This window comes from Hakea prostrata, chromosome 4 (genome assembly GCF_041222555.1).
Source record: "Hakea prostrata isolate BN-2017 chromosome 4, UWA_Hpros_2, whole genome shotgun sequence".
NCBI lineage: Eukaryota > Viridiplantae > Streptophyta > Magnoliopsida > Proteales > Proteaceae > Hakea > Hakea prostrata.
The window spans coordinates 55068780-55082912 of NC_142603.1; the positions used below are offsets into that span (position 1 = coordinate 55068780).

At 39.1% G+C, this 14133-nt stretch overlaps 1 protein-coding gene across 4 annotated transcripts in view; it reads right to left on the reverse strand.

The window, feature by feature from the left end:
• The window catches only part of LOC149019725 (putative histone-arginine methyltransferase CARM1), a 29265-nt gene that overhangs the window by 6524 nt on the left and 8608 nt on the right, over positions 1 to 14133 (reverse strand). For all 4 annotated transcript variants that reach the window (XR_016173124.1, XR_016173123.1, XM_089153706.1 and 1 more), the window contains exons 9-14: positions 10641 to 10695; positions 9427 to 9510; positions 2136 to 2213; positions 1654 to 1757; positions 1293 to 1465; positions 955 to 1106 (exon numbers count right to left, since the gene is read on the reverse strand). Coding sequence is in view for 2 of the 4 variants with exons in the window: in XM_089153706.1 (XP_089009832.1) it covers positions 955 to 1106; positions 1293 to 1465; positions 1654 to 1757; positions 2136 to 2213; positions 9427 to 9510; positions 10641 to 10695 (646 nt within the window). In the remaining 2 variants the exon portion in view is untranslated. The remainder of the gene's footprint in view (positions 1 to 954; positions 1107 to 1292; positions 1466 to 1653; positions 1758 to 2135; positions 2214 to 9426; positions 9511 to 10640; positions 10696 to 14133) is intronic.

The following is a 14133-nucleotide window of genomic DNA, read 5'->3' on the forward strand; positions in this document are numbered from 1 at the left end:
AAACAAATGTTTTTCTAGGGTAAAAAATCAAACAAACTCATCCAATGACAAAGGTTTCACACATCTCTCTATATCTCTATTCTTTGAAATTGAGTTCAAACACATCAACCCTATGTCTACACATAGTTCACTGCTCATCTCTTTGTATAACACAAGTAAATTCAATTTCACAAATATCTAGCAGCCTTGCCAAAAATAAAAACCACTATGTATATCTTATAGTATGGGAAAAAGGGTATCCAAGAGATGCAAGGCTGTTGCCCCCCCCCCCCCCCCCAAAAAAAAAAAGAAGAAAAAAAGCTACCCTACTTTTCACACAAATTTTTTTTTTTTTTGTGGAACAACCCTCCTACTTTTCACACAGTAAATTTTTCAACACTCATGCTCCTTTGTACAGTTGCTAACGTTTAATTTTCTCCATTAAGAGAAAGAGAAAGGGAGGGGGGGGGGGGTTGGGAACCACCTCAGCCATTCCTTTCCACACATTAACATATCTCCAACACTACCATATCTCCCAAATATGCCAAAAAAATAAGCATGATATCCTTTCCACCACTCACTTCTCTTATATTCAGTTTACTTTAGGTTTTCTAATAATAAACTTTAGTGAAAAATCAATCCATGTGCATATGCACATGAAACTGTACTAGTGAACAAACAACATCTAGAAGAAGCTAGCATTAATATTCCATCGGAACTGTTCAAGGACTCTTGTAGCAGTCGACTGATTGGATGCTTGAAAAAAGGTGCCTCTTCACTGGTGAAAGTATTGAGATAAGGCACACCACTGTCAACAAGTGTTTCCGCTAGGGAACAGGGGCACTGCAGACACTTCAAAAACCTATAACTAGTATAACTGATCTTCAGGATAGCGACATGATGTCTAAATAAATTCTTTAGAAATCAGCTCTTAGTTTATTTATGACAACCAATAAAAAGGGTTAAAGAGTATACCTGGGATTGGATTAGCTGCTGAGCTTGCTGTTCTTGGGTCCATGCATAAGCCGGTGGCTGAGACATTCGATAGTATGGCTCCTTAAGATCAAGTTTGCACGATGATGTCTGAATTATTCCTCCTTGATCAGCACCAACTCCCCACATTTTAGCTATCATGAGTAACTTGCCAAATGTTAGACGCCAATGGGATCTCTCTCTCTCTCTCTCTCACTCCTCTCTGGTTTTCGGCTGGTTTGTTTTTTGTTTTGGTGGGGTGTTTTTTTGTTGGGGGGGGGGGGGGGATGCAGGAAGAAACCTTTCCATCAGTGCAAATTAAGCAGTAAAATAAGCCTAACCTGACATAGTTAAGTGCATTGTATAGCTCTGAGCATTATGGGCAACCAAGCGGAGTTGTCCAGTAATTTCTTGTCCAGCCATAACATATATTGGTTGAGATAGAACACAACGTAGCTGGTACCAGTGAGTTGTAGGTGCACCAGGAGCAGTAGTAAGCCATCTTTGTACAGAACTGCAAATTAAATAAGCATGATAGTTGTTCAAGCATCAATAATTGGCCTCTTAAAGAATGCAAACAAGAAAACAAAGAATATAGCACGAAGCAAACACAAGAAGCAAAAGAAAGTAAAGTGATACACCACAACATGGACGACATAATGACGGATCAATAGACTACACAATGATGGATCAAATGATTACCTCCCATCAAACAACACATCAAACCAGCAAGCCAGCCCGTGAACTCTAGTGCCCACAGATGCTATGAAATTCAATGGGATTTCAATTTCATAGAGTTCCTCCTCCTACAGAATTTTTAGAGGATATAATCAGAATTTTAGTTGCTCCAAGAGCTTCAGAAGCTATCAACTTTCATTGAAAAGTATAACTACACCAAGCAGACGATGGAAGAAAGTATAACACTAACAAAACCCAACGTAAGATGTTGAAAAACATACGCAACAACAGAAGTATAAGAATAGCTCAGATTAAGAGTTCAATAAGACGGTATATATCTAGGTAAAATGCTGTTTTTATCTTGAAATAAGATTTCTATGAATGAGGAAGGCACCACTCACCAGCGCAAAAAGTAAACGGATAAAAGTGAAAACAAGACACCCAAAACAAAATTAGACAAGTATTTCCAATTACAAATTGGAGTTCAACTGTTATTCTATACATACCTTCACAGACGTAAAATCTAAGGTATGGAATATAGCTGGAGCTACCAATAATCTGGGATCAAAAGCATCCACCACAGGCTGTATAGAAAAACAAAGAAGAAACCCAAAACAAAATAAGAGGGGAAAAAAAAGAGGCTGACAGCAATTGATCACAAAACTATTATTTTATGGCATCATATATTCAGTATCTCATTCAATGGGAAGGAAGAATTCAAATAAATCCAACATGATAGAAAAACCGGACAACATTGACATGGAAGCAAAATCCCAGTTTCCCAGGAGTCCAAGACAAGGTGATCATGTAGCCCAAACCAAACAAAGGTTTCAACAGGCTACAATAAGTTTTGGATTTTGACAACATTTTGGAAATTACACTAGTTTTCACCAATGAACACCAAGATTTAATAAATTTTTACCAATTAAACCCAATCTACATTGCTAGTTTTGACTAGTTCCAAAACTTTTGATAGTGTTTTATGGTTTTGTCCAGTCTTGATCACCCCATCAAATGTCAAGTTCTACCCAAAATATACTGGTTTCAACAAGGTTTTGACCAAATTTTGGTTTTTAGCTGGTCAAAACCTTAGTCAGCAACACAATTTTCATCCTAAATCACTGATACAAGAACTGACATCATGAATAGAGAGAGAAAGAAAGAAAGAGGGGGGAGGGATTATACACTTAGAACTAGAGAAAGCAATGGAACTTTACTGTGTGAGTACGTAGATAATGAATAACATACTGTCGGGTGCAAAATCTGGCTAAAATGCAGTGTATATAGATTCTTCAAAGCCAGAAGGAAAATAACCTAACATAAAAAAGTTACAGAAACTATTTCCTCAATTAAGTTATCACCCTTTAAACATGTTTAAAATAAAAAAGCAAGGAATCTGGCCTCCAAGTATTACAGCAAGAACCAACCTCTACCACCCCAGTGTAACCTGGGACTGAGCAATACATACTGGAACTTGCAAGATACTTGTCTTCATGTACGAAGTACCTTAAAGTTAGGGATATAATTGGCGAGCTTCGATTAGTTTCCAATGGACTCACCAAGGGACCAGCCCAATAGATGGAAACCACACCTCTCACTCCTTGGTATCTCAACTGAAACCAATAGCATTTTGTTTTCTGTCCTATCAACCTCAGCATGCAAATTTGATACCATTACCAGGTCAGCAACCAGAAATGAACCAACAATAGATATTGGGCTCTATTCGGGCTGAACTTCCTTATGGCTCATATCTGAAGTTTTATGCAGTCCAGTTTTCAGCCCAACCAGACAAATCCATTCAGTGGTCCAATGCTCTTTTGGGTTGTAGATTGGAATGTCAAATAACTAAAAGAAATTACAATCCCCATGTTGAACTGGACCGCTGTAGAAAATAGACAAGCAGCTTCGGTTTCTGCCTGATTCAATTAGTCCTACTGGCCTGTTAGGTCAATCTTCTTATTCACACCCTAAACTAAAAGAAGTTACAACAAAAAAAAAACATTCAAGAATTTTCAAAAGGAATCATTATATAAAGGGACAATCTAAGTTCCATGTTGCATATGAACATTTAATGTTTCAACCTGCAACGGCAGTAAACATTCAGGGGTTACACGTGACAAAAGGAGTCCATGTAATGTAGAACCCAGGCCTAACTGAAACCACCTGGACCAGATCAAATCAGGCTAGCGGGTCTTCTAGAAAGGCCAAACTAAACTGAAAACACTGTTAAGATTTGCGCAAGTTTAAATACAGATGCAGACTAGATTGGATCTCTGCAATCTGGAGTTTCCTTGTAGGGATTTCTCTAATTACATTCATGCCATTCCTGTTTGTGACATTTACAGATTTGCCATTCCATTCCCGTATTTGTCACTCTTGTCCGATTGGGAATTTCCAATACTGGATATTGGTTGTCATTATGCATCCATATGTGATCATGCACGTGAACTGAAGATTGGAGACTCTTTCTATATCTACTCTGGATTTGTTGATGAATATTATTGATAAAGATATTTGTTCTCCTAAAATGGTATTCTACAACACCACCTAACTAACTACTTGGTATGTAGTAACCTACACTATCCTTACCTACCTACTTGGTCTATAGTAAACTATACTACCTTTATTGACCTACTTGGTATGTAGTAACCTATGTTGTTCTCTACCTACCTACTTGGTGCGTAATAACTCACACTGCTTTTTACCTACCTACTTGGTCTGTAATAACCTATACTATCATTTTACCAGCCTATTTGGTCTGCAATAACCAATACTGCCTTTTACCTACCCATACCAGTGCCAACTATTTTGCCTTGTTGCAAGAGGTTAAGTGTGGACATTCGAGCTACAATTTTTATCTGTTAGTGTGGAGATTCATCCCTACTACTAGCATCATTTGAATAGTGCCTTTGACGCTGCTACACTTATGGATTTTGCCGACTGTTTTCATTATAAGATGGTTTGGTCAACTTGAAGAATTAAAGTTTATTTTTAAGTTGATGTTGATTAGCTCCTGGGTGAAGTTCTCTTAGTGTTTATCAACGTTTGTTATTGGCACACGGTTCAAGATTGGTGTTGCCTTTCAAATTTCAAGTTTACTTTTATTTGTCCAAGTTGAAGCCTTCTTCTTCGATGTTTATCAGCGCTGCTATTGCTACACAGTCCCACGGACCAAGTAGGTAAGAAAAGGTAGTATACATTACTATGTACCAAGTATGTAGGTAAAAGTGGTATAGTTTACTACAAACCAAGTAAGTAGATAAAAGTAGTATAAGTTACCGCAGACAAAATAATAAGTTAAACATTACTATAGAATACCATCTTAGGATGACAAAGATCTTCACCAATAATATTCATCAACAAATCCTAAGTAGATATAGAAAGAGTCTTCAATCTCCTCCTCACGTGTAGGATTACATCTCGACACATAATGACAACCAATATCCAATATAGGACACTCCCAAACATATGAGAATGACAAATAAAGGAATGGAATGGCAAATCTGTGGATATTACAAAATTGAAACGGGAATGGCATGAATGTAATTAGAGAAATCCCCAAAAGGAAAGACAAACAAAACCAATGTGTAAACTTGAAAGCCTAAATTTAAGGAAGCATTGTGGGAACCAATCCTAATTAAATATGAAAACAAACAATGATAGAAACACAAAATTGGTGTGGAGCTCATTCGGTCTGTGCTCCAATCCTCCTACCTTTATTGGTGTGGCATATTCCCCATCCCCAAGGCCATCTCGTCTGCAATGGAATCTCTCTTCTACGCTTTTCTTTGGAAGGGTCAAGACTCTACACGATTCCTTCACCCCATCAGTTGGTCCAACATTTGTCGACCTAAATCTAAGGGGGGCCTAGGAATTCATCGAATCCAAGAAGTCAATTCCGTTTTTTACTCAAACTAATCTAGAAAATTGTCACTAATCATGACTCCATCTAGGTCAATTGGGTCCACTTTTACCTTCTCAAATCTGACTCTTTATGGATTGTCCCTATCCCTCCTAATACTTCTGGATCTGGAGGAAGCTTCTTCTCCTCAGACCCTGCGTTCTCCCTACCATTACCACCCATATCTCTTCCGGTTCCTCTACTTTCTTCTGGCTAGATCCGTGGCATCCGATGGGCATCCTTCTTACGCTCCCCCCCCGCACTATCTATGAAACTTGCATTCCCAAATCTACCCACCTCTTGGCTTTTATCTCTAGTGGTTCCTGGTCACTTCCCCTCATCATAGTCCCACGCAAATCTGAAACTCCCTCCCCCTATCTTTCCCCACCCCCATGATATAGTTATTTGGCACCCCTCCATTACCAAATCCTTCACCACTTCTTCTGCCTGGAACTTGTTTCACACCCCCGACCCCCCTTGGTTTGGTTCAAAAGTCATATCCCCCATCACTCCCTTACCCTTTGGAGAGCCCTAAACATAGCCCTTCCAACCCAGTCATTCCTTATTACCCGCCACATCCCTACGAGCCCCAACTGCATCCTTTGTTGGAATAGTACTGAGGACATTGAGCATTTGTTCTTTTCTTGCCCTTTCTCTAGTTCTCTTTGGAGAAAAACCCTTAACTATATTTGGCCCCACTCCAGTCGCTCATTTGGGTTTTACCGTGATTGGTCTTGGATATTGAGTAACTTTTCAAGTACCTCTATATGTGACCGGATTGGTAGGCTTGTCTTTGGTGCTACAGTCCACCATCTGTGGTGGGAGCATAACCTCAGGCGTTGGATTTCCAAATCCCACTCTATTGATTCTATTTAGAATGCTATTTACTTTGATGTTTCCTCTAGGGTTACTACTATTCCCCACCCCCTGGTTATTGATTCCCCAAGGAACAGGCTCATTGTTGTTTCTTGGGGGCTCAACTCCCAATTCCATCCTCCTCTTTTATCCTCCCCTTTGGATCTTTCTTGTAGTTCAGTTTTCGTCTCTTTAATTTAATTATTTATTCATCCAAAAATAATAATAATAAAGCAAGCGTAGGAATCAGGAAACTGAATCAAAAACCAAAATAACAACAAAACCAGAAAACAGAATCAGAAGCCAAAATAAAAAAAATAAAAACAGAATCAGAAAGCGAATCAGAATTGATTCCGAAAACTGACCAGAATTGAAACCAAGAATTGAACCCTTAACTGAATGAAAATTGAACCCAAATCGATCCAAATCTGAACCAGAAAACTGAATAGTCTTCTTCCTTAAGAGAGACAATTATGAAACTTAAAACTCAAACCCACGATGACGAGATGGAGTTGGGAAGGCACCTAGCATTGGCGACACTGGACCTAGCCGACAACGGAGAGAGAGTTTTTGTGTGTGTGTGTGTGTGTGTGTGGAACTACACCTTGCAATTATCTGGATTTACTTCCCAGAATTGCAGGCCCTTTATTTATATCTTCAGTTCCTCAATTACAAACTAGTGGGGCAAATAATCATGTCCCCTACGAAAAAGGAAACGAATATGACAGAATATCCTCTCCAAAATAAAATATACGAAAATAGAGACAACTACAAAACTATAAGCAATTGAAAATAGAAAGTATGAAAAAGGAAACTCCAGATTGCAGCGATCCAATCTGGTCTGCAGCTGTATTTAAACTTGTGCAAATCTTAACCAACACTGTTCATGTTACTGTTACACATTACTGTTTACATAAACAATGTCAGCCTCTTTTGACCTTAGTGGAATATTATTAGGAGATTTTATCAGCCAAAGACCAGATCATTAGAAGATATTTTATGAAGAATGAAGACTTCTTTAGGAGTTTCTGAATATGTAATTTTCTTAATTTCTAGTTGTCTAAGTTACTAATTTTAGAGTTACGAACTTATATTTTTAGTGTTGCTAAGAATCATAACTAATAACTCATCAAAGCAGTTTCTACAATTATTGTCCAAGAGCCAATGTTTTACATAAATATAAGGACTATTCACAGCCACATGATGGTTTAATGTTGATTATATCAAGTTTTGCTTTGAGAATGTTATTATCCTGTCTGAGAGATAAGAAGGCCAGAGACTCCACACTTGCTCCTTTTCTCAAGTTTGAAGTCTACTGCTACTGCTCCTGAACTGTGGCTGTTAAGACCATCCAGCTCCCAAGCTTGCTTCTGCTCAATTTGAACCAGCTGGACTGCTGATGATTTAATCAATTGAAACCAACTTTTTCTCCCCTCCATCTCACAAGCTCTGCTGGGTTTATTGGCCTTCTGTTCAAGTTCATCTCCCTCTCATTTGATACACCTCTTCATCCCTTCATAACTCCATTCCACCATTCAGTCATAAGTATCTATCTTCAGTCAACCGTCATAACGAAGCAATCGACCATCTTCAACCACTTCCAATTTGCAGCACAGTCTCACTTCAATAAGATTTCCACACTCGACATAAGTCTGGATTCAAACAGTTGGCTGGTTCGCCCTACAGCTCAGTGTCTCTATTCTCTGGGACTTCCTATTTTGGTGATTTGTTGCATACGTACCAATCCAAACATAGAATCAAGTGAAACTAGCAGCAGCAGTTTCTCACCACCTCACAAGCTTCATTCAGACCAAGGTTGATCATAATCTTCAGGGCTGGTTTGGTACAGACCCTAGATTACCAATATCTTTCTCTAATTTCTAGATCCTGGGTTAATTGGGGCAAAGCTACTTCCAGTCTCAACTTTGTATTACTACATCATTTACTAGGTAACATGTCAGAACCATATGAGTGAGAGAAACTGCCTCAAAAATAAAAACATGAAAATTAGTGTTTCTCCATTCAGTTCCTTACAGTTGCATTTTTTATTTTTAAAACCTTAGCGCAAACTATTAATCTAATACATTTGGATGAAATTTCACACAAGTGAAATGCGTCTAGTAGCTTCTACAACAAGGAACATCATCAAAGTTACTATCTCTAGTTACCGGAGGTTATACAATCCCCTGATGCAGATCCAGTGCCAAATTAGACACTTTTCCGTAAGAACAGTTCTAGGGTTAGCTCATATAGGTATTGGGTCCTCCATTTAATGGGTCTTCTTTGTTATCAGCCAACTTAATGGACCTAAAACACAGGTATACAAGTTGAGTATGAGAAATACCAATACTTTAGTTTTATTTTTGTCAAGTCTTTATTAGACTAGATGCATATTATTTAAGAAGTCCTCATTATGGCTGATGCATGTTAAATAATTAGTCCTTGACTCCTTACAGCTGATGCATGTTATTTAATTAGTCCTCATTGAGGCTGATGGTGCTATCCAATTAGTCCTTCCTAGAGTTGATGCGGAGTCCTTGTAAGGGTTGAACTATAAAACCCAAGTCCAATTAGAACTTCTAATTTCAGTTCAAGTCCCTTAGAGTTTGTCTTAAATCTAGTTAAGTTGTTGGAGTACAATTAGGACTGCTATTTTCTAGAACCTAGTATTTGTTACGCTATAGATAGTCATCTGTCGCATATAATGGCACACGGATTCATATATTAATAAAATTCAGCTTTTAAGCTCAGGCTTGAGTTTGCTTTGCTGTTCAATCAAGAATAGTGCTATCAGGATTGGTATGGAACCTCCAAGGGCACATGAGATTAGGGCCTCTAGCGAAGCCAAGCAGGGATTCCTCTATGAAGGGGATTTAGCCTTACCGCAAGTCACTCCATCCCCACTACAGTTCAAGACAAGGGAGTAACAGAAATGTTCATCACTCACCCCTCTTCAGGATAATTTTGAAAACAAGGAACCATGAATATGGGAGGTGCTGATACCAAAATATCCATTTCCATGAATAAGAAATAAGACTCACCTGAGAAAAGTATCCTTGAAATGCAGACCCATACAAGGGAGTAAGGTCAACTCCATAGTAGTTCTGTTGCTGCCAAAACAGGGCCTACCAAAAAACAGTAGTGTTCATAGTTGGGGTAAGTAAAGCAGAAATTGAAATGTGGATAAATTTGACGAGTGAACAAAAGAGGGCAAAACATGGGGAAAAAGGGGGCGAACCCGGTGACGAAGGCTTCTGCACAAGCAGATTCCAGCGGGGCAATTTTACTTCACAGCCTTACCCCAGCATTTTTTTTTTCTTTTTCTGAGAGGCTGTTTGGACAACTTGACCTCTGGCTACAACAGTGGTTACCAAACACGGAACCAAGCCCGCCCCCTAAATGAAAATTATTTGAAAGCATATTGGAAAGCCAGAGCTAAGCATCTAAAGAGTTTCTGAGAACAGGCATGTGACTAAAAGAAAATAAGATTTAACTTCCACCCTGCCAGTCTCAATCCAAGAATCAAACTAACTTAGGCAAACAGAAAGCATTGCATCTTAATGATTTAATCGGACTCTGATCCTCATGGACAGGGTTATAATCAAAGTAGTTGCTGCTAGCCTGTAAATACAAGTTTTGAAAACTGTTAACAGTAAACTGTAATTATATATACCATATATATTATCCTTCTCATCAATATTTGTCCCTGGAAAGTCTAGACCTTCTCAGCACAATTGAAGTGCTACCAGTAGCATTGAAACTCTTGTTGGGTTAACTGCCTCTACAAATTGACCATAATGAATATCCCACTCCCTATGTCCCTGTTGTGCCTATACAGCATATTTGGCTAAGCCACTCGCGCCACTTCAGCCAAAGAAGCACTGGGGAGAAGCGGGATGTGGTTGCATGGGGGAAGAGGGTTCGAACAGCTTGTAGAAAAGATTCTAATCCCTAAATTTTGATGGGACTCAGCATTTCGCAGGCTTCTCAGGGTCTGACAACAAGAAATTCATAAAGCATAGTCAAACATGCACACCATTCTGGTTAACCTTTTCAAGGCAGCCAGGCGTGGAGAACCCCCCCAACCCCCCCCCCCCCGGCCCAAAAAAAAAGACTAAGGAACAGAAAAGACCTAAAATGACTCTTTTCACCCAACAGATTGTATGACAAATCATTTCAGAAAGAATATAATCTCCAACAATGTATCCAAAAGCATCTGTAATACGATGGACTTAGTAATCATCCCTTCCAATACCTTATTTGCAACTTCAACATATAAATATTCATCGCTGAATGGCGCCATGTGTATCCTATGGAAAAACAATCAAGTTATGTCAGTATCAAGAAAAGTGAAAAGGGAAAGTGGATCTTTAAGATGGATATTACATATTGTATAACATAATATGTACTATGCATGTGCGTCAAACTGCTGAAGGGGGGGGGGGGGGAAAGAGCCACACTATAGCCCTGAAACAAATGCCGTCTGGGGAGAATCCATAAGAGACCAGATACCAGGCCCAACTAGAGTTCTAAGCAAAATTATGGCAATTGAAGGAAAAAGATTGACAGTGAAGGTAGAATCACCATGCATAACATTCAAGCCTCAAGAAAACTTCACTAGGACTATCAGACATCCAGCTATGATGTATGGGACAAAGTTAGGCGAGTCAAGAAGCACCTTATGAGAAGCTTAGTGTGGTAGAGATGAGAATGTTAAAATGGTTGTGTAGAAAAACTAGGAAGATAAAGCAAGGAGTGATTGCATCAGACCTGACTTGGGAGTTCTCCTTGTCAACGACAAGCTCCGAGAGTCATTTAATGTGTGCTATGTCCATGTTCAACAGGGGCCTAAGGACGCCACAGTAAGGAGTGATATGATTATGATTGGAGGAGTAAAAAGAGCTTGCAGAAGTCATGAGGAAGGACATCGATGGTTTAGGCTTTGTTCCACGTATGACCTTGTACATAGCCTATTGGAGGGCAAGGATCCATGTAGCACATCCCGTATCCCTGAATTTCCCCCACTTGCTGGGTTGTGCCATCTCCTCTTGCTTTCATCTTTACCGTTCATTTACTCTCCCTCTTCACTTGTCACTTTTTCCCTGTCATTTTTCATCTCTATATTTCTTATTTCTATTTCCTATAGTGTTTGCTTTTGATCCATGTAGCAAACCCCATTAAGTTGGGAGAAGGCTGAGCTTGATGATGATAGTTTCACTTAAACCGAATTAGAGGTACTCTCTTTTTTCTTTTCTTCTTTTTTTGAAGGGAAAATTTCACACACCCTATTAATTCGTAAAACAATGAATGCACCTCCAGCAACTTTCAATTTATCAACCTTCCCACTAACTGTTGGCATCATTAACTCCAGAGTTGAAAAGCTACTTCAACCCCTTTGTTGACGAGTCCCTTTCCCCATTCGCTTACTGTTGGAGACTTGCAATTCAAAGCAAGGCAACCATATATCCTTCTTCAAGACAATTACATAGCTTAAATTTCTACAATTTCACAGAAATCACAAATCAAAACGTTCCTCATTTAGAATTATATGATTTTTAGCTGTCCGGTAAAAGAATTTCTTTGGCATTTTCTTTCGTTGAAAACATTTCTTACCCTGTAATCTACATGTAATGGAGCATATGTGTCCTCAGAACAATAAGCTGTGGATGGTGCAGTCACGCTTCGTCAGCAGTGGGAATAGCTATTTCTGGGTTGCCCAGGAGGTCATGAACTTGAGTACCGTAGAATGAAATGCAGAATTCCCCATCCCCTGTTCTTCCCCCAGCTGCATCATCCTCCTATATCTAAATTGTCCACCATAAGGAATTTTTGCTTCTGAATATGTTAAAAGCTGCCGGAACAAGAAAAACAGGACCTCAAGGCTTGGTCAAGGAAACATGCTAACACCTATGTAGGCATTCTTGTAGCAAAGTACAATACACAGAACAAATTAAAAATTCAGATAAAATCAGAAAGAAAGAAAGGGATTTTTTTTTTTGGGTGTGTGTGTGTGGGGGGGGGGGGTTAAATTACGCTTGGTAAAATTAGTAACCCTTCCAGTTGAATCTCACCGAAGCTAGGGCTATAGATAAAGTCAATTTATTCCTCCAGAACGAAGTCATAAAGATTTGAAATCAACAGAGATCTCTATATGCTGTTGCAGCAAAAGAAGAGGCACACGCACAAAACAAAACAAGAAACCAGGAAAGCACGCAGAAGAATGGAAAATGCTCCTCCAAAAGCCTAGGAGTGGTTTTCAGCGAATCAGAAACACACCCAGCAGCATTGCTGTCCCAAATGGCCCATTGAACAATGGACCTATTAAGCAAGAAGGGGAAGGTTCGCGCATCTATATGTGGACAAATTCTTAGTACATAAACCACTCCCCCCCCCCCCAGAAGAAGAAAAAAAAAGCAGCATTATTGTCCCAAAGGCCCATCAAACCATGGATCCATTAAGTGAGAATCCCTCCATCAGATCCCTGCATTTCTATCCGGACAAGAATTCTGACTACATCAACCAAATCACAGCTCCCCCCCCCCCCAAACCAAAAAAAAAAAAGAGAGAGAGACAGATTAGAAAGGAATTAGATCTGGATTTTCTGCTTTAGAAATCGAGTGAAATCGCTCTCTCCCTCCCCAAGATCCTCTATTTTCTTCCATACCATTATTCTCCCCCCCCCCTAGTCAACAGCTTATTTTCCCTTTCTCTGTTGCCATCGTAGACTTTGAAATAGTGTGATTCTCTCTGTTTCATCAATCTCTTCTGCAAAGCACCAGCAGCACCAACTATTCCTTCTGGACTATCTGGTACTAAACCTAGAAATAATGAAAGCCTTTCAGCATAGTTTTTTATCCTTGTATTGATGACCTATTATGCTGCTCCAATATAGCGTCTCCAAAAAGACTATCAAAGCAAAGGTCCGAAGAAATGAAATAAAAGGATTTGGAGTTATACTTGCAGTTTTGAAGCCACAAGTTGCAGGCAAGTTGATCAAGGAAGCCTTTGGAAGAAAACACTAAAAGAGTCCATGATCAGGATCAAAGGAAAATCTCCTGCAGAACTTTTAGAGGATCTGATCGACTTTTTAAGATTCAAGATGTGGACCCAAAAAATCTCCCTCATCACAAACTGTGTTATGAAATCAAAGCAACTCATCATGGACGTCGATCGAGTGGTGTACCCTCAAAATACTTTGTCTTGGCCCATCGGTGGGCTCCATGGGCCTTGGACTTGTTACTTTGGGGTTTAACATAATGGGCCTTTTTATGGCAAACATTTGGGTCCACGGAGTTACACAGGACTAGGCAGATGGTTACAATTATGTAGGCCCTATGAGTAACTTTAGGATTAGGGAGTGTTTTAGCTATCTTAGAAGTCCTATTCCATATTTTCTATACATAGGGAAATCCATCTAGAAAACACTTCAATTTCTTTTTGATACTTAGACTGGAATGAAGAAAGAATTTCCACATTAAATAATTCAATGAAATCCGTCCTCCCCCCCCCCCCCCAAAAAAAAAAAAAAAAGGAAAAAGATAAAGATATAAATTTAAAAAATAACAAGAAAATAGAAGACACCATAAACAAAAAAGAGAGAGATCTTGTCTCCTTTTCTCATAATGTATCCTTCCTCTCTTCTAACTGATGGCTCTTCCACTTTCTTTGTTGCTACAAGCCTACAATAGATTTTAAGATAGTGTTATTCTGTAGCTGATTTACCCTGTAACAGTATACCATCTGATCCA